This window comes from Bos grunniens, chromosome 4, assembly GCF_055505025.1.
Source record: "Bos grunniens cultivar Pamir isolate PY7600 chromosome 4, Bosgru_T2T1.0, whole genome shotgun sequence".
Classification (NCBI taxonomy): domain Eukaryota; kingdom Metazoa; phylum Chordata; class Mammalia; order Artiodactyla; family Bovidae; genus Bos; species Bos grunniens.
This window is the reverse complement of record NC_141168.1, coordinates 81,847,914-81,869,000: the sequence shown is the minus strand read 5'-3', so window position 1 is coordinate 81,869,000 and position 21,087 is coordinate 81,847,914. Positions and strand designations below refer to the sequence as shown.

Sequence of the window (21,087 nt, the reverse complement as noted above, 5' to 3'; positions counted from 1 at the left end):
CATTTATTTCTTCTGCAGTAACCTTTCTTTTTTGTACTGTGAGCAAAATTATTTTCACAGAGAAGTAGCTCAAATTATTTAAGCTGTAATTTATCCCCTAGAAAAACACTGATTTCTACTCCAGTTTAAATAAATCTGAATGGCATTCCATTATATTAATGAAAGGTAGCAGCAATTGATCTAGAGCAGTTCCTTTCTACCGTAATGAAGAGAGTGCCGGAATAGTTGTGCTAGGAGGCAAGGGGTTGATTTAAGCTAGTTTGGGGATGCTTCTATCTCAAAACATCCATCCTCAGAAACAGGTACTGATTTTCAGAGATGAATGAATATACTTTGACTTGACGTTTCAAGACATAAAGAAAAATAACAGTATAGAATCTTCTTATGCTTTTACATGTTTCTACAGAAATATGTCGGAGACATTTCCAGTGTGGCGGGGACCGGGGTGGAGAGGAGGGGAAGTGGGGGAGAAATAGCTTTGTCTTTGTTTTAAAGAATTAAAAGACAATTGAGTTTTGTTGGATATTCAAATGAGAGGAGAAGCAAATCTATCAAAGCCTCATTGAACAAAATAGATGGAAGACAGCTACTGGGTCTTGTGTAATCTAAAGAAAAATAGTTACTTAGTGGACACATCAAAATATATAGATGGGAGAATTCTAGAGACCATGGCTGTCCAGTGACTCATTTAAAATTGAAGAATGGAAGCCTCAGGAAGTCACAATGTCAGCTAGTCAGTATTTAAAATCGTTTCTTGATTGAGCCATGTGCTCAGTAAGTATTTCTGATGGACTCGCTATGTGACTGTGGTAGATGTTGGTTTCCTGCCCGCAGCTCTTCAGAGCACACACACAGTTGTCTAGCTTCCTACTCTAAGCATATATAGATCTTTGCTTGAGGGCTTTCTATGGAGTCAGGAATTCACAGAATTCAACGCTTTGAACCAGTGATGACTGGTGTGGGTGAATACGAGCAATCTTCTCACTCTTCGGATACAACAATGTTGAGCCATGTTTGAGAACATCCTAGCATCTATTATGCTTATTCTTATTGGGGTATGACCACAGGCCTATTGGTAATTGTCCACTGCTAACTACCTAGGCTTAAAGCATATGAATCATGGGTTAACTTTGATTGTATCTTTCTTTTCCTTTGTTCAGACTAGTTTCAGGGAATTTGGGGAGGTGGGTTTGGGCCCGTACACTGAGGGTATATAAGGTTTCTTCCTTCAGTACTACCTTTGGAAAAATTAACACATATTTACTCCTAGGACATCATATGCTGTTAAGATCAAGTGCTGTGAACTTTGGTCATGAGTCAAGAAAATCTATGAGTTGTGTAAATCAGTAGGGAGAAGTATAGAAACTGGAATATTTTGGTGGATTAAATTTTAATGTTTTAGTTGATGATATCCCAAGCTTCAATTGAATCATAGATTAAAGGAAATTAAAGCTAGGTCATCAGCATTTTAGATGTGTTTGTTCAGTTCTGGTCTGAATTTCCTGGGATATTTGGTAGATGAAAATAACATTTATCTTATTATATTCTACTTTGGCTTTTATCCTATAGTTTAAATAATGTATTTATTGATGCCCTTTGGAACACTAAAAAAGATTACAAGCAGATTCTTATTAAAATTTACCAGATGAAGAAATAAGTTGCTGCACTTAATGTTTAATAGGAATTGATTTCCTCAGAAGTTCAAAAACATGAAACTCTGGAATCACAGTCCACTTGGAATTCCACCTTGATTTCTTAGAAGAGTGAAAGTGGTCTCTATTTTAACTCATTGAGGCTTTTTAGAAGTTATATACTTTCTACTCTGATGCAGTGTATGTGCCTATGTTTATGCAGGCATTTATGGATATGTGCATTTTGTTGTTATTTTTACTCCAGAATTTCTAATAGTTCTTTATAAGCTTGTGATAGTCATTTATCCATTGTCTGTCCATTCAGTAGCTCAGTTGTGTCCGATTCTTTTGACCCCATGGACAGCACATTTTCTTATAAATCTCTTCATTTATCAGATTAAAAATAACAGCTAGTAATACCATTCTGTTATACGGAATCTTTGAAGAAGGGACTTTACATGAGTTAAATTGACTCAAGCATAATATGTGATCTAAGAACATAAAGTTGTAAACATTTACTTTAATTCATAAGTAATTACCAGATAAAGCTAATAGATAAATTCTATGGATATTCCTGATTTTTATGTTTCAATTTGTAAAACAATAGCTTATAATTTGTAGGGGGCCCATACAGGCACTCTGCTCAGCACTTGATGTCAGTTCTTTATTGTCTCTTATACATAATGTGAATCAATGTAGGTTTATCACATGATTTCAATCTAGTGATCTGGGAACAGATCTCTAAATGGACCTGTGCCCATGTTTTTCTTTTTTCTCTTCATAAACAACATTTTCATCATTCCAAACCCCACACAGATATAATGACATAAAATTTTTTTTTTTTTTTTAAGAACCACTGTCTTTAGTGCTTCAAGCTACTTTTAAGCTATCTTTGGAAACTTCACTTACATTCACACCACCTCCCAAACACACACAAAGACACACAAAATCATATACATTCTGTACCCCCCACTCACCAAAACATCTTCCTAAGTTGTTTTATTCACACAGTGCTATTCACACACCAGGGCTGCTGGTTATCCCATCTCATGTACCATGGTTGATTTGGGCACAGTCAATAGTAGTGGTGTGTCTGGTTGTATGCATGCATGCGAAGTCACTTCAGTCATGATGGACTCTTTGTGACCCAATAGACTGTAGCCCACCAGGCCCTGGGATTCTCCAGGCAAGAATATTAGAGTGGGTTGCTAAGCCCTCCTCCAGGGATTCTTCCTGGCCCAGGGATCAAACCCATGTCTCTTATGTCTGCTTCACAGGCAGGCTGGTTCTGGTTACCAGGTCAAATTGTTACTACGATATGTTAATCAAAAAAATTTGAAATTTAAATGATTTGAACTAAACAGTGTGGTTCTTGTTTGGCAGGAATCATTAACACAACTGCTTTGTAACATAGAGTATCCTTTATGTTGAGCTTTCCTGGTAGCTCAGTGGTAAAGAATCTGCCTGCAATGCAGGAGATGCAGGAGGAATGGGTTCTGTCCCTGAATCTGGAAGATCCCCTGGAGGAGGAAATGGCAAACCATTTTAATATTCTTGCCTGAAGAATCCCATGGACAGAGAAGCCTGGTGGGCTACAGTCCATAGGGTCACAAAGAGACATAACTGAGTGAGCACAGCGTGCGTGCATGTGCGCGCGCATGCATACACACACACACACACACACACATCCTTAATGTTCATCCTACTGACTTCATATTTGGAAATAGAGATAAAATGAAAATGAGTTTTTTTTTTTTTTTTTTTTTTAAGTGATTTAGCAGGCGATAGAGTTGCCCCCAAATTTTCATGCTGTGGATCATATGTAGAGTCAAGTGTATAACCCAGAAAATAAAATTAGTAACTTGGGCAGGAAGTTAACATCTATTTGAGTTTTAAATGTGTCATATATTTCAGATATTGGCTATAAAATCCTAATATTTGGTTCGAACACTTAAATCTTACCCTTGGCAACATCTTGTTCCCAGATTGAAGCTTTGTGCTTATGGTTCAGGTTTTTAACATGAACTATTCATCAGAGGCTGCCTTTTATAGGCAAGTAGCATGCAAGGTACTGTCATTCACAGTATGTTTTTATGATGGAATGGTCTACCTTGTCCAGATTGAATTTTTGACTCCCAGTAGACTCCCAGATAAACTAAAGTCATTTATCTGTCAGCTTGCTAGGGGATGTTTTAAATTTCAGTAAACAGCGGTATTGTATTAGCATGAACCATTTGGGTAAATTTGTTTCAAGGAGATAATAAATAACTAAACTACTTGGTTAAAAATCAGAAACAATTTGTTCCTGTCATCTGGTGGTGCTTAAATTAGGAAAAATAACTCTCTAAAGGTGTAACTAATCCATGAATCTAGTTTGAGGCTCTTGCTGGCTTTATCTATCAGATTGCACATAATGCACTGAAATCCATGGATATCCCCCGTGTTTGGGTGTAAAATATCTTCTAAGATGATGTTATTTATAATTTGCATGAAAATGTTTAACTAGAAGGATAGCAGGGAAAGAAGATGATTCAATTCTATAATCTGTGCCAGCGATAATTAGTTTATATACTATAGTTTTGCAGTCTTAAATGATACTGATATAACTGTGTACCTTCTGGAAAAGGGACTGAAAGAATTTTGAGTGATAGGATAGGTAAACGATTTAGGAAGAAACATACATACACATGTGCAAACACGCATGCTTGAGTTGATCAACAGGAGGAATGTCTCAAATACCTGAAATTCTTAACTCTCACCTGTTTTAATATCTAGGAAGGTTTTGTGTTATATGGTGTTACCATGCATGTATGATAAGACATATTCTTCAGTTATAGCAGATTGAAGCAACTGGCCCAACTGCCTCCACATCTTGTCACATGTGAATCAGGAGAGCCAGAACTTAACTCTTAGGTCAGGGTTAATAGTCTTCATCTTTGTTTCCCCAGCATTTAGCACAGAGTGAAGTCAGAAGAGTACTGTTGAATGAGTGGGGTGTGTGGCGTCATCTCTTGGTCATGAGACCTCAATATCTTCCTGTACAAAGTCTAGGTGAGATGGAGGCAGAAGCAAGGTAAAGGAAGAAGGAACTCAGCTGATTGATACTCTTGCCTCTCCTCCAATTTCCCCCACACAGACCATTAACTATTAGCTGTTTTTAAACAATATCTTTCCCTAATTTTCTTTTAGCATAGAGTTCATTTTAACCAAAAATTTTCCCTATGTAAACATCAGGACATAGAAATAGGCCTGATTCACTGTGAATTGTCCTTTATTCCTGGAAATTGTCCTTTAACCCAATCATCTAAAGATTATTTCTGGATTATTCTGGTGATTCAGTGATTTATGTGATTTGATTTCAGATTGATTTAGTTTAATGTAGCTGCACACATCTGAAAATATATATATATATATATATATATTTATATACACACACACCTATATATATAATAGCAGAGCTAATATATACCTCTATGAGGCAGAAGAGATGGCTCTAAATGAATGTGATGAGAAAGAGAATTAAGATTATCATTATTATTAAAATTATGGTTTTTTCTTATCTATATTCAAAATTATTATTGAATCAAGAACTCTGAAATTATGCAAACAAAAGCCACAGTAAAGCAAATCACTGTAATTTTCCACAAGAAATTATGATGAATTATGACCTAAAATGTGTTTTATATAGTTACACAATTGAAAGGTCGCATGGATATTTGCCATTTATTTTAGCATCATGCTGCCATGTAGGTGGACTAGGTTGACAGATTAAATACAGAGTTACAGTTTTCCCAAGTCCTGATGCCCTAGGGTGATTTATCTTTACTAATGTTGATCAATTTAGCTTTTCTGTTAGATAAAATAAGGGAATAAAGCAGTGTTCATGCTATCAATGCAGAGTCTGAGGTTTGAGAAAGGAAAGTGTACTTATAAAGATTAAAGAAAAGCTTCTGAGCCAAAAGCAATGTCACGTTTATTGAAGAGAAGAAATTTTGTTTTAATACAGTGGACATAATCAGTTGCACATTCCACTCAGGTCTGTGTTCTCTTATTGAAATGTGACAGCCTGTCTAAGCATATGTGTTTGATTAAGTACTTCCGAGATATGTTGTTGTCGTATAAAAAAGACACACTTGTTTTTCTTTGCATTTATATTTTGACCAGCAATCTTGATTCCAGCTTATGCTTCATCTAGTCCAGCATTTCTCATGATGTATTCTGCATATAAGTTAAATAAGCAGGGTGACAATATACAGCCTTGATGTACTGCTTTTCCTATTTTGAAAAGACCCTGATGCTGGGAAAGATTTAAGGTGGGAGGAGAAGGGGACGACAGAGGAAGAGATGGTTGGATGGCATCACTGACTCAATGGACATGGGTTTTAGTAAACTCTGGGCGTTGGTGATAGACAGGGAGGCCTGGTGTGCTGCAGTCCATGGGGTTGCAAAGAGTTGGACACGACTGGGTTACTGAACTGAACTGAACTGATATTTTGACCATGTTAGACTTATAAGGAAAGAGCTCCTTAAATGTAGAAATATAAAATACCTAGTCACAAGAAGTACTGATGTTTAGCATGTAGTATTACTTTACACATAATATGTGTTGTTTTCAGTTTGCTTAAAAATTTTTTTTAAAAAAGCCAGGTTTGGCATTATATGTCTTCTGATTTCCAGAAAATTGTCTGTAAATCCACACATAAAAGTTACATACAGTTAACAATACACATTTTTAATAACAATTTTAGCAGCAATATACAGCTTTATAGGTTTTATATAAAGTATAATACAGTAACAAAGGAAAAATACTGAAATTCTCAAAAAGATTTTTCTCTATTTTAATTTTTATTTCAACTTCAGTCACAGTCTATCTTAATAGAGTCAAATACTTAGCTTGAGTTAAAACTAGTGTTTCTTTATCACACCTTACCCTCTTCTAAAACTGTGTGATACTCTTCATCTTGTATATATAAAGTAAATTCTCTTTGTTACTGTGACCACATGTCACACATAAGAAAAGATTTTAAGTAATCATTGTAGTCCATTAGCTCTGGTTCCAAGGACTAAGTGTAATCCTAGATAAATGAATTATTTTATATAGTTATCTGAACATTTTATTTTACCTAAAAATAGAGGTGGGTATCTTTAACTTACTTTGTGTCTTTCTTGGCACAGATGTATTTACAAATAGGTATTGAATGAGTGTTGAAAGGATGCTACTGAACCAGGTGAAATTTAATGCTATTTTACCTTGTTTTCCACATGTTCCAATTTGGTAAATATAAGTATTCAGTTGGCAAACATAATATCTAAAATGAAGTAAACATATTCAGTGTTTTAACATTTGATAGAATCCACAATCTAAATTGAAAATTGTCTCCTAAGTATAAATTACAAGGCTCCATGAGGGATCAATAAACTAGTAATTGGATTTGAGTCTCAGGAGAATTCCAAAGATTCTCTTGATTTATGTATGTGGTGAGTTCTGATGTGTATTTTACCTTTGTTACAAACCTAATGCTATAAGTAGGAAATGTTCCAGGATATAGAAGTTTTATGTGTGTGAAAATTCTCTAGCTACTTATTCTTTTTGAAAAAACTAATATTAAATGGTAATTTTAAAAATGTTAATGATGCTAAATGAAATTAAAACTCCCAAGTTTCATTCAGTATTACAAATCGTATATTCTTATATTTATTTATGTAGTATTTGGTTGGTTATTTGGTCTTCAGAGAGATCTGTATTTTATAAATCTTCATTATCATAGTATGTTTCTCAAATCAAAAAATAGGCAGAATCTGTGACCTGCCCAAATCAAAACAAAACAAGATCTCAATTTTTTTCTTCTTTTGGAGATTATAATGTGCATTCATACACTGAAGCTATATGAATTCCTGCTGAAAAGAGACAGTTTTAACTTTATCATTTATTCTGAAATCATGACCTTAGAATAATTTTGATTATAAAAAATCTATTACATCTTTAAGAACTGTTAATTTTCTTTAGAACATACTTTAAGAAGCACTAATTTAGTCTGTTTTCCCCAAGTAATTAAACAAAATTCTATCAATTGTGTTTTTGTTAGTCAAATTTTGGATTGTCCTTATTTGTAAATGTTTAAGAGACAGAGAAAAGTACACTTTTACATGATACTCAAAATACAAAAGACATACAGAAGATGAAGAATATGCATCTACAATCATTTCAGGAAAAGAAATAAAAAAGAAATCAGTATATATGTATTATTTTTAAATTGCATAGAACTAGCCTTGTAGATAGAAAGAACAAGAATGTAAAATTCCTTGATAGTTCTTTGATCCACTTTCCTTTCCATTTTTTCTCTGTAACACAATTTATGTCCATAATTTATACTTAAGACATATTCAGCAACATTGATAGCTAGTAAAAATGTCCACACACATTCATTCTTGAAAAGTTAACACTCATTTGCTACTTTAGTAGAATATGAGACCATTAGAGTGTTGGATTATCTGATATTTTTGCTGTCTAAATTCACAGACAATCTTGATTCCTTATCTGAGTCTGCTGAAGAAATTCCTGCCAATATCATGCAGTTACACTTTTCTTCAAAGAATAATTTCAACACTTGATATATATTTTTTAAACGTCATGGTTTTAGCCAAATTTTAACAAGCCAGTTATTCACTTGTCTAGAATTATCCTATCTATCATTTCATGATTTAGGTGAAAGAGACAGAGAGAGAGAGAGAGTGTGTGTGTGTGTATAAATTATTGTGTTAAGGATTTTTCAATTTTTTTCTTGACAAATTGACCTCAGATTTGCACTGAGATATTTTGCCCCATTACAAGATGTGGTTTTCTAATGTCACTGATATAGTGTTTTAATATGTTCTTGTAGAAAATATTGGCTAATATTTATGCATCTTTGTGGAATATATCATAAAAGGAATACTATGTGAGGCTTATTATTTCATATGTGAATAAAATATACTTAATGTTTGCTCCAATATGTTTTTAAGTTTTTAATCAAATCAATAAAACATTCCTTTTTCCTTTTTTTATAGAGCAATGAAGTTGTGTACTACAATGCAAAGGATGATCTTGATGTGAGTATTAAAAGTTTTACATTACATTACAGGCTAAACTTAACTAGACTAGGGTGAATGGCTTTCTAAACAATCTGACCATGAAGTATATTTAGTTGGATTCATGTTCCCATCCAGCTTTAAAATTGTAGTTGCTTATAAGCATTAACACCTATGTACATTCAAACTGTTTTTCTTTCATCTTAGGCGTGCTACAGTTAATTCTGTGATCCAAAAATTTCATTGTAGTCTTACGTATTCTTGAAATCCTGCTAACTTCATCAGGTTTGCTGGAGATGGGCCATTTCATGTAAAATTTTTAAGAATTTGTAAACAATTGTAAGATAATATATTTTAAAATTCATTATAACTTTGTTGGGGTAGTTTAAAGTACTTTAGATATGTTAATAGTATTGCTCTTTTAAACCCTTAGATGGTGAATGAAAAATGAACTGTGTTTTATGATTGGTATATTGGTTTAGCTATTACAGAGAGACTGAAATATGCTAAACTGAAAATGCTAAAGCAAAACAAAAGATTATTCCTCTCTAATGGCACTTTCTGTGTACAAGGCCTGATAGAACAACTCTCTATAATCCAGGCCCTGCAAATGTTTCTCTCATGATTTTTCCTTTCCTCAAAATAACTTTTCCATCTTATGGTCCAAAACGGATGCTGCAAAACCCGCAATGATATTTGCATTCTGTCATCAGAAAGGACTCAGATGGCACTGAAGGTCATATTCTGGAAATCACAGAAGACACATCTGTCTGTACCTGTTGTCTACTACTTAATTCCTAGTGTTACCTGGTTGCCAGAAGATGTGCAGTGTAATTCCCCGTCCTCCTCCCACCTTCCCATAAGCATGTAGACAAATAAAATATAAGGTTCCGTTACCAAAGAGAGAATAGAGAGAATACTAGTTGGGAGTTAATTAGTAGTTTCTATACTTAACTTCAATTTGCGCTTCCTGGCATATTGAAGTTAGTGCCCGCATCTACCCGTCAATTGAGTGACTTCTATCAGTTCAGTTCAGTAGCTCAGTCATGTCTGACTCTTTAAGACCCCATGAATCACAGCACTTCAGGCCTCCCTGTCCATCACCAGCTCCCGGAGTTTACCCAAACTCACGTCCATTGAGTCTGTGATGCCACCCAGCCATCTCATCCTCTGTCGTCCCCTTCTCCTCCTGCCCGCAATCCCTCCCAGCATCAGGGTCTTTTCCAGCGAGTCAACTCTTCGGATGAGGTGGCCAAAGTATTGGAATTTCGGCTTCAGCATCAGTCCTTCCAAAGAATACCCAGGACTGATCTCCTTTAGGATGGACTGGTTGGATCTCCTTGCTCTTGAGGAGGATCTCTTCTCTCAAGAGTGTTCTCCAACACCACAGTAAACTTATATTAATATAGTCAAATTCTTCAACTTGGAATGGAGCAAAAAATTCTCATTTATAGTACAATGCTTATAACATTTTGTGCTATGTTTAGTATTATTTAGTTCTTAATGCATATGTTTTGATCACTGTGACCAAAATGTTCTCTGCAATAGAAATATATAGTCCTTATTTTTTTAATTAATTTATTTTTTATTGACGGATAATTGCTTTACAGAATTTTGCTGTTTTCTATCAGACCTCAACATGAATCAGCCATAGGTATACATATATCCCCTCCCTTTTGAACCTCCCTCCAATCTCCTTCCCCATCCCACCCCTCTAGGTTGATACACAGCCCCTGTTTGAGTTTCCTGAGCCATATAGCAAATTTCCATAGGTTATCTATTTTATACATGGTAATTAAGTTTCCATGTTACTCTTTCCATACATCACCCTCTCCTCCCCTTTCCCCATGTCCATAAGTCTGTTCACTGTGGCTGTTTCTCCATTGTTGCCTTGTAAATAAATTCTTCAGTACCATTTTTCTAGATTCTGTATATATGCATTAGAATATGGTATTTATCTTTCTCTTTCTGACTCACTTTACTCTGTATAATAGGTTCTAAGTTCATCCACCTCATTAGAACTGACTCAAATGCGTTCCTCTTTAAGGCTGAGTAATATTCCATTGTGTATATGTACCACAACTTCTTTATCCATTCATCTGTCGATGGACATTCTAGGTTGCTGCTATGTTCTAGCTATTGTAAACAGTGCTGCAGTGAACAGCGGGATACATGTTTCTCTTTCAATTTTGGCTTCCTCAGTGTATATGTGTAGGAGTGGGATTGCTTGGGTCTGTGGTGGTTTTATGCCTAGTTTTTTAAGAAAATGAAAGACAGTTAAGAAGTGTTAGTAAACACTGAACTTGGATATTCACTTTAGGACTTTTAGTGGTTATACATTTTTTTCTTAAGATTATTGCTTATCAGATGAAGTTGGACTTATATAGATGATGAAATTAATTCACCCTCACCAAACATTTTGCAATATATGGTTGGATTTAGTTGGTTCTTATCCTCCAACTTTATATGTGTAATGATATTTTTATTTATCAAATGTTTATACAATCATAATGGCATTTTGTTTTAATTTGAATTGGCTTACCCCTCAATGTTATTTATTTCACTTTTCTATGTACCAATTTAGGGCTTCCCTGGTAGCTCAGTCAGTTAACAGTCTGCTTGCAGTGCAGGAGACCCAGGTTTCATCTTAGGGTTGGGAAGATCCCCTGGAGAAGGAAATGGCAACCCACTCTATGTCCTTGCCTAGAAAAGCCCACAGACAGAGGAACCTGGCAGGCTGCAGTCCATGGGGTCATAGAGAGTCGGGTATGGCTGAGAAACTAACATATACCAATTTAGTTTCATGTTTTTAATTGCTCAAATTCCACAAAGCCATATTCATTATGAAAAATTGGCAACTGGAGATTATATGATGTGAATTTATAATCTCATACATCAATATCTAATAGCTAATGAACACAGGAACTAATTGGAATGCTAAATATTGAAATGGTGTTATCAATTAATAAATTTGTCCTCATATGTTTGAATGGGGTATAAATATCTGAGATCTAAATACGTTTTCTATTTTCTGGAATAGTTATATATTTAACCTATGAGTGGATTTTGAAACCAAGGGGCTGAAATCTTGCCAGTAATGTGAAGCTATAGAAAATAGGCCAGATTTAACTGTAGACATATTTTGATATGCTGTTGCCTTTGGATGTCATACATTCTCCAGCTTGCCTCAATTCCACTCTCCTTGTTGTTTTATTCTCTGTCTATATCACACATCTACACACATAAAAAATAAAGTAGAATTGCCTTAACATAATACAGGGATAGAATCCTCAGCACACCAACATTTAAGGAAAGGTCTTGAAGGCAGGGTATGGTGTGTAGAATAAAAGTAGATAGAAGTGAGGAAAAAGTAGCTTTCATAATAGAAGTAAATCATATGTAAAAGCCCATAACTTAAGTTTATGTTGAGTTAAAGACTAATTGTTCCTATTTTTCTTCCATGTTTGTTTTATTTGTCCATCACCAATTAAGATTTGAATATAAAGAATGACATATTCAAGTGTAATCTATTGGTTTTGTTCATTATAATGATGATACATGGCCTCACTTAAAGGTAAAGCAAGCATTTAAAGCTGATCAGTTATCTCTTTGGAGTGTAACTTTCTATTAGCTACATCTGAATTAGTTTGTGGAGAGCTGTCACGTTGTAAGCTTTTCAAGGACTTTGATATAAGACAGTTCCTCAGGGGCATTTTATAATCTCCACGCTACTCTAGATCAATGCTATTTATATTCACCTTCTGGGTATAAAAATAAAAACTTAGTGACAGCCAGATTTAGCTAAAGTGGTGACTGAAATAAGGGTAAAAGTAATGTCCCTTAGGATTGTGTAATATATAAAAACTATGACTATAGTCATTCACACAGATTTTTGCTTTGGAACTTCAAAATGTAAGTATTACTGGGCTAAATTATTTGGTTATGTGGTTAGCCACAATTCTCCTGGTAGACATAAGTTACATAAGGTATATAGCCGTGCTAGAAATGTAAGATAATCATTTCTGTCCCTTGTGCTAGTTATATTAGCATATTCTCTCCTCTAATTACCTGATTATAATATCCTACAGTTTTTGTGCTAAGTATTCTTTAAAAACTAATTCAAATACTACCTACTCTTGAAGCGTGCCTTGGTTTTTCTAGATAGCAAATGGTATTTCCTTCTTCTGAGTACCCTAAATAACTTGCTACACATTTTTGGTTTTAATGGTCTAATACCATACACTATAGTATTTTTAAGTATTTTTATATAGGGATAATCTTTATTAAATTTTTGTGTCTTGAGATAAGGGTCTTACTCATTTTCTCTCTTTAATGATTTAGAGTAATTGTTGACATGATGCTATTAAATTGGATAGTTGATTATGTGCTTCAGTTCCCCAGTTGCTTACATAGCATTCATGAAGATTGTTTACTTTTTAGGTGGTGCTGTATTTGCAAAGTAAATAGGAAACCCTTTGCAAGCATGGTAGAAAAAAAAAAGTTTGTTTTGCTTCAAGGTTGGGTGGAAACAAGATTAAGAGAGGATTGGCAAGACTGGCTTTGACTATGGACTGTCTTTGAATTAATTTTTTTTTAATATAGACATTTGAAGATGGGATCAGAGTGGACCTTGTTCCTTCCTGTACTCTCATGTGTTCCTTCTTCCTGTTAGCCTCTGGTTCAGTCATGAGGACTAAGTAAAGACAGACAGTCTGCTTTGCCCTATGTCTAAAACTGATTCAAGTTGAGAATAAGAGTTAGAATATTTGTAGGCAGTTACTACAAGTAATATAAGATCAGAAATTTTGGTTCTAAGACTGAAGAGATCTGATAGGCTAAGTTTTTATGAATCTTTATGAAATGTGAAATCAAGCCTATTAGTCCATTGAACTAAATTTTGTCTAATTTTGCATTTAATAAAAGTAAATTGCTGAATTTCATTTTCAAAGAGAATACAGCATTAATGTGCATAGAATGTTTTAATGTAAGATTAATTTTTAACTTTTTATCAGGAAAAGTGTTTTAAATATAAAAAAGAAAGAATAGTAAACCGAGTCTCCATAGTTGCTGTATCTAGTATTTGTGTAAATATTTTAAGATAAAATAGAGATATGTTTCACTCCTAAATTCTTCCATATGAAACTATTTTCCCCAATTAATAACAATACATACATGTATAATTACTATCAGTAATTATACCTGTAATTACTATCAGTAATTATTATCAGTACATTGTTATATGGAGGAAATAGAGTATGATACTTAAGAGACTTTATTCCAGAGTTCCACTGCAAGCATTTGAATCCCAGCTGTGCCGTTTTCTAGCCTGGTGATTTGGCAGTCACCTAACCTCTCTGTTTTTCCCTCTTGGCTTGAAAAATAAAGGTAACAGTGATCCCTACCTCATACAGTCACTGTGAAAATTAACATTCCCTGTCTTACAGTAGGCAGTCTAGAAATATTAGTGAGTGTAATTTTTAAAATGAGTAATTATATTTTTACAATACATTTAATATTGATTTGAAGTGATTTTAGTTCCACATGGGGAAACATTTATGCATGTGGGTGTGTTAACAATAATTAAAGAGTACTAATTTGAGTTATTTTATTGTTAAGAATATCCTTATATTTGTGTGAAAAACTTAAGAAAATGCTTAACAAAATAAAAATTGAAATAGAATCCTCTAAAACACATTTAGAAATGCATGTGACTGCAATGCAGAAATTTGTTGTAAAGTCCTTGTGAGTGGTATATATCCCAATTAGAAAAGATAATTAAATGTCTAAATAAAATGGAAAATAGCTAACAATGCAACAATTAGTTATGAAATTCCACATTCAGGTTCTCCTTAGTTTTGATGGGTGGAGATACCACTATGCCAATGAGGAACTGCCCTCTCCTTAGTTTTGAAGTTTATTTAGGTTCTTAGAGACATCTGTCCCAGTAAATCCTTAACTTTGCTAAAGGTTTAGCAAAGTAGATTCTGCAGAAGGTTTGAGTTGTGCTAGCATGCAGCACTGTTTTCTTAATTCCCAAAGCAAGCAAAGAGAAAGCAGATCATTGCAAACCCTTATTAACCTAATTCGAAGATCTATGTTTTGGACTGAAATCCAAATGAAATAAATTCAACCCAGAATTCCCATGTCAATAAATTAGGTTGATTTATTTGCTACATTTTATTTTATTGATTACATTAAAAATGTGACCTATCTGGGACATTTGGCTAGTCTGCTGAATTCCCTTGCATATTTATGTTGCTATTTATTTTCTTACTGGCCTTGTCTAACATTAAAATTAATCCCAACCTAATGTCCTTTCTAAATGTCTTTTTAAAAGGCCAATCATTCATTTTATTTTATGGAAATATCAGTCTGCTTCTAGAATGAATCAAAAGCGGTATGTATCAAACAATGATGAAATATGTTCTAATTATTAAAGAAGGAATCAAAGTCTAGGTTTCTCTCTCTCTCTCTCTTTTTTTAAAATTATCTGATAGTATGTGGCCTTTATTTGAGGCTCTGCTAATGATTATTGTTGAATCCTCATAGGAGATAGTATAGAGATAGAATATTAATTGCTTTAGTAAAATAAATGGTATAATCAGAGTTGCCTTTTTTCTGTGTGAATCCAAAATAAATGGTTTGAATATTTTCAATGCTGTTTGTTTGGATTAGATTATAATAATAGTTATAATTGTATTATATAATATATATAAAATAATAGTCACTCAAACATGTGTTAGCTTAATGGACTTCCCAAGTGGTGCTAGTGGTAAAGAATCCGCCTGCCAGTGCAAGACGCATAAGAAACTGAGTTTCATCCCTGGGTTGGGAAGATCCCCTGGGGGAAGGCATGGCACCTCTCTCTAGTATTCTTGTCTGGACAATCCCATGGACAGAACAGCCTGGTGGTCTACAGTCCATAGGGTTGCAAAGAGTGGGCATGACTGAAGTGACAACATGCATGCGCATACTTACTCTAAACTAGGAAATAAATGCTTTGTAGGTAATGTTATCATTCACACTCATCTTTTGTGGCACATACTATTATTTAAATAATTTTCAGAAAAACCAAGTGAAATTTAGTGAGCTGAAGTGACTTGTCCCCTATCACATATGTGTATTTGGAAGAGCAGAGAATTGAATGAAGTGCAGTCAGAGTGATGCACAGCAGGAGCCACGTGTCACTGTGCTGTGCTGCCCTGCATATGCCATGGGCATCCGCGGTGCACAGGAAGGACCCTGTGATGGAGCTGTTATAAATCAAGATTTTCAATTAAAATTTTTGAAGATGGTTTTGATTTAAAATTTTAATTTATTATACCTATCCATCATTCTTTCCATATTTAATTTTGATGTATATGGCTTGTATTTATCCAGCCAGCTTCATCCTTGACTGTTATTAACAGTGACTTGCAAGTAGGCAAAATAAAATCTGTGATTAAAAAAGATGGTTAGACTTTAAATCAGAAATCTTCACTGATCTGATCCATCATTCCCAGTGGTATTTTCCATGAACACCTTAAAATGAATGCATGCACCTTTGTGTGAAATATAGCCTTATTAGAATTCCTGGGAGGGGGAACTGTTAAGACTGATAATAAGGAAGATTATTTCAGATTCTGTTTCTTGTAGGAATAGTGCCGTGTGTTTTTGGTGCCTTCTTCCAAAAATTGAGTCTGGTTTAATATTTTTGTAATGCTTTGTACACTTGTGTATGTGCTGGTTTTGCAAGGATAGTTAAAACATTGGTCCTAAGCTGCTTTGGAGTGGTGGCATGCATAATTCTCTTTCAGATTCCACATGTCATATTCTTCCTTTACAGAAGGTAGTGTATGGTGTATTTACTTAGAACTCACTGAATTAAGTTTGGAAAATTTGGTGGTATTATGTAGGCATTATCTATTCACCCTACCTACAACATTGGGTAAATAATTATGGGGACCGGATTGCTTTGAATGATATCTTCAACCTTTTCTTGCTTGCATATACATATCAGTTTAAAAAGATCACCTATTTACTTATAAATTATATGTAAACACACACACACAAACACACCTGAAATGATATGCTGAGAAACCTCCCAAGCGATTTCCAAATTTTTAAGATAACTGAAGTTTTATGAAGTGTTGGTTTAAGTGGCATTTCACAATAAGAATTGCCAGAAAAAAGCAAGAAGTTTTATCTAGATACTTACTTGCTAAATGCCTTTGATTATGATGACTTTGTATTACCACTGGAAATACCTCAGCAGGCCACATGAACACAGGGATTTGTTACCAATACAGTACTAAGAAATGTAAGCCCATATTTATAATCATCTTCTTGATAATGTTAGCTTTTTTGACTAGTTTACTGGTTGAATCCATTGAATCACTTTTCTGTCTGGTAAGAAGAGCTAGTGCTGGCAATGGAAGCATCATCTCTGTCCTTCCCTCTTTGTTCAGGGCAACTTCCGTTACTAGAATTTCAACTCCAGTCATTATTAATTACAGCTGGTAGCACATAGGGAGTAGGTTGTAGCTAAGAAAATAGGAAGTAAATTTACACATCAGTTCAATTCAGTCACTCAGTCATGTCCGACTCGTTGCTACCCCACGGACTGCAGCACGCCAGGCCTCCCTGTCCGTGACCAACTCCCGGAGCTTACTCAAACTCATGTCCATTGATTTGATGATGCTATCCAACCATCTCATCCTCTGTCGTCCCCTTTTCCTCCTGCCTTCAATCTCTCCCAGCATCAGGGTCTTTTCAAATGAGTCAGTTCTTTGCATCAGGTGGCCAAAGTATTGGAGTTTCAGCTTCAACATAGTGCTTCAATGAATATTCAGGACTGATCTCCTTTAGGATGGACTGGTTGGATCTCCTTGCCGTCCAAGGGACTCTCAAGAGTCTTCTCCAATGCCACAGTTCAAAAGCATCATTTCTTCGGTGCTCAGCTTTCTTTGTAGTCCAACTCTCACATCCATAAATGACTACTGGGAAAACCATAGCCTTGACTGCTGCTGCTGTTGCTAAGTCACTTCAGTCGTGTCCGACTCTGTGTGACCCCATAGACGGCAGCCCACCAGGCTCCCCTGTCCCTGGGATTCTCCAGGCAAGAAAACTGGAGTGGGTTGTCATTTCCTTCTCCAATGCATGAAAGTGGAAAGCAAAAGTGAAGTCGCTCTGTCGTGTCCAAGTCTTTGAGACCCCATGGACTGTAGCCTACCAGGCTCCTCCATCCAGGCGATTTTCCAGGCAAGAGTACTGGAGTGGGTTGCCATTGCCTTCTCCTATAGCCTTGACTAGATGGACCTTTGTTGGCAAAGTAATATCTCTGCTTTTAATTATGCTGTCTAGGTTAGTCATAACTTTTCTTCCAAGGAGTAAGCATCTTTTAATTTCATGGCTACAGTCACCATCTGCAGTGATTTTAACCCCCCAAAATAAAATCTGTCACCTTTTCTACTGTTTCCCCATCTATTTGCCATGAAGTGATGAGACCAGATGCCATGATCTTCGTTTTCTGAATGTTGAGCTTTAAGCCAACTTTTTCACTCTCCACTTTCATCAAGAGGCTCTTTAGTTCTTCTTCGCTTTCTGCCATAAAGGTGATATCATCTGTATATCTGAGGTTATTGATATTTCTCCCAGCATCTTAATTCCAGCTTGTGCTTCATCCTGCCCAGTGTTTCTCATGATGTACTCTGCATATAAGTTAAACAAGCAGGGTAACAATATACAGCCTTGACGTACTCCTTTTCCTATTTGGAACCAGTCTGTTGTTCCATGTCCAGTATTAACTGTTGCTTCCTGACCTTCATACAGATTTCTCAAGAGGCAGATCATGTGGTCTGGTATTCCCATCTCTTGAAGAATTTTCCACAGTTTGTTGTGATGTGATTAACACATAAAGTGTGCACTGAAAGTGACTTTGTAGGAAGTAAGCTCTCCTTTCTCCTGTTGTACCTAGAGGGTGAGTGATGACTTGAGACCAACTCACATACATTTAGTAAGGCCAGAGTAGATGGAGTGCTAATGTCACTCCATTTAGTAAATATTAATAACATTTAATTTTTCTTATTTACTCAAAATGGGTGTAACTGTAAGTTCAAATGTTTTTTTCCACCCTTCCTATGAATTCTTTTGGGGACCATGGACACATGGCATATTAAGTTTTATTTTAAGTTCTTCACAGAGAAAAAGTCTTGGTTGTCACTGGAGAGAAGTAATTGAAGTAATTCTACTTGTGAAATTGAAGTGAAAAGCCCAGCTAATATTCTAAGCTATGTTCACCTACACAATGTCTCTTTGACTGATTGATATCTATACTATGTTGTGAATGCATTATCATAAAATAAAATGAAAATTCTCTGGGCCAAGGGGTTTGGAAACCAAGAGACTCCTTTGGTAAATGCTTATTTATACCCACCTTCCATCATTTACATGTTTTTGTAGTTACATGACATTTAGGAAAAGAAAGGTTGGAAACAATTCACTTTAAGTTAAAGTTCATAGATTTCAGAATTATAATTTTCAGAGCCAGAAGTAGCCTTACAAATCTTATTTTCCCCTGTTTCTTTAAAAAGAGAAACAAACAAAAAAGCACCAACAAAAAACCCTGAGGAGCCATAGCAAGAACACAAAGAATTGGAATGAGAATGAGAAACTGAATTCCTGACTTAGGTGCTGTCTGTAAATTTACTGGGCTGCTTCCAGTGTTTGTTCTTTCTTCAGATGGAAGTAGAAAAAGCATGAATTTGGGGAGTAAGAAATATAGATTCAAGTTGATTTATTCACTGAACAAATAGTATAAATAGGGCAAGCAGATACAGTTCTAAACAATTTGCCAGGTGCTAGGGCCACAACTGAACAATGTCAATGAGTTCTCTTGCCCTCGTGGTGACTATATTTTAGTGTAGTGAGACAGCAAACATGGGACAGATAAAATGGCTGGTAACATTCTTAAGAGGTGCTTGCTCCTTGGAAGAAAATCTGTGACCAACCTAGACAGCATATTAAAAAGCAGACACACTGCCAGTAAAAGTCCACCATCCAGTCAAAGCTATGGTTTCTCCAGTAGTCATGTATGGATGTGAGAGTTGGACTATAAACAAAGCTAAGCGTCAAAGAATTGATGCTTTTGAACTGTGGTGTTGGAGAAGACTCTTGAGAGTCCCTTGGACTGCAAGGAGATCCAGCCAGTCCATCCTAAAGGAGATCAGTCCTGGGTGTTCATTGGAAGGACTGATGCTGAAGCTGAAACTCCAATACTTTGGCCACCTGATGGGAAGAACTGACTCATTTGAAAAGACCCTGATGCTGGAAAAGATTGAAGGCAGGAAGAGAAGGGGATGACAGAGGGTGAGATGGTTGGATGGCATCATTGAATCAAAGGACATGAGTTTGAGTAAGCTCTGGGAGTTGGTGATGGACAGGGAAGCCTGGCGTGCTGAAGTCCATGAGGTCGGAAAGAGTTGGACATGACTGAGCGACTGAACCAAACTGAACTGAACATTCTTACACATCCATGAGTCCTTAAACACCATTTTGAATATTAATTTGTTGATGACAAATTTCTGATTTTAATTCAGAGAATTCTGATCATTGAATGAGCTTTGTTGCAAATTTGATTTTTAAAAGATATCTGAAAATAAAATGTGGTAAAATTATTGCTTCTAAAGTCAAATTTGGTACAATCTATGTAAGACAGAATGGAAATAGAGGCAACTGCACCAAAGCAGTTATGTAACCACTCTTTATCCTTTTTTTGACATATTATACATAGCTGTTAATTTATTCTCTTTATCTTGAAAGGGTTGTCCTGCCATCTATCCATCTATCCAAATTCTGTCCATGTTAAGACATAGCCTGAGGTTATATCTTAGGATATGACTTAAATTTTGCGTTAATGAATCTTTGACAAAACTTAATGTGAAATTCCGTAAAGTCAGTCACATCTGCATTGCTCTTAAGGTGATAAATGTGATGTAATATTTCCATGATTCTATGGGCAGTAATTTAGATGGGAAAATCTCCAAGAGAGTATTTTTCAGCTGAGATCCGAAGAATAATCTGATACTATTAAAAAAGACCAGGAAACAGCATACCAGGCAATGGGAACAACAAGCACAAGGACCTTAAACCAGGAGGAGCATGAAGTGTGTGAGGAACAGGAAAACAGGCCAGGGCAGCAAGAATACGATGATCAAGGAGGACAGGGCAGGGGACGTGGATAAAGAGTCAGGCCAGAAGTAGGTCGTTTGGAGTCTGTGAGCCATTGAGAGGTTTTCATTTCTTTATAAATATGGTAGGGTTTTGGTTTCCTGGAGTCTGGGCTCTGTGTACATTAGTTGTAAGGTGTTAGTCTTGGCCTCAGATGTCAAGGATAACATCTGGTCTACCC

General features: G+C 35.5%; 1 protein-coding gene across 16 annotated transcripts in view; it reads left to right on the top strand.

Annotated features, from left to right (window-relative positions):
• CACNA2D1 (calcium voltage-gated channel auxiliary subunit alpha2delta 1) overlaps nucleotides 1-21,087 on the top strand; it is a 527,964-nt gene that overhangs the window by 314,114 nt on the left and 192,763 nt on the right. For all 16 annotated transcript variants that reach the window (XM_086397179.1, XM_086397175.1, XM_086397178.1 and 13 more), the window contains exon 5: nucleotides 8,679-8,720. In XM_086397179.1, coding sequence (XP_086253305.1) covers nucleotides 8,679-8,720 — 42 coding nt within the window. The remainder of the gene's footprint in view (nucleotides 1-8,678; nucleotides 8,721-21,087) is intronic.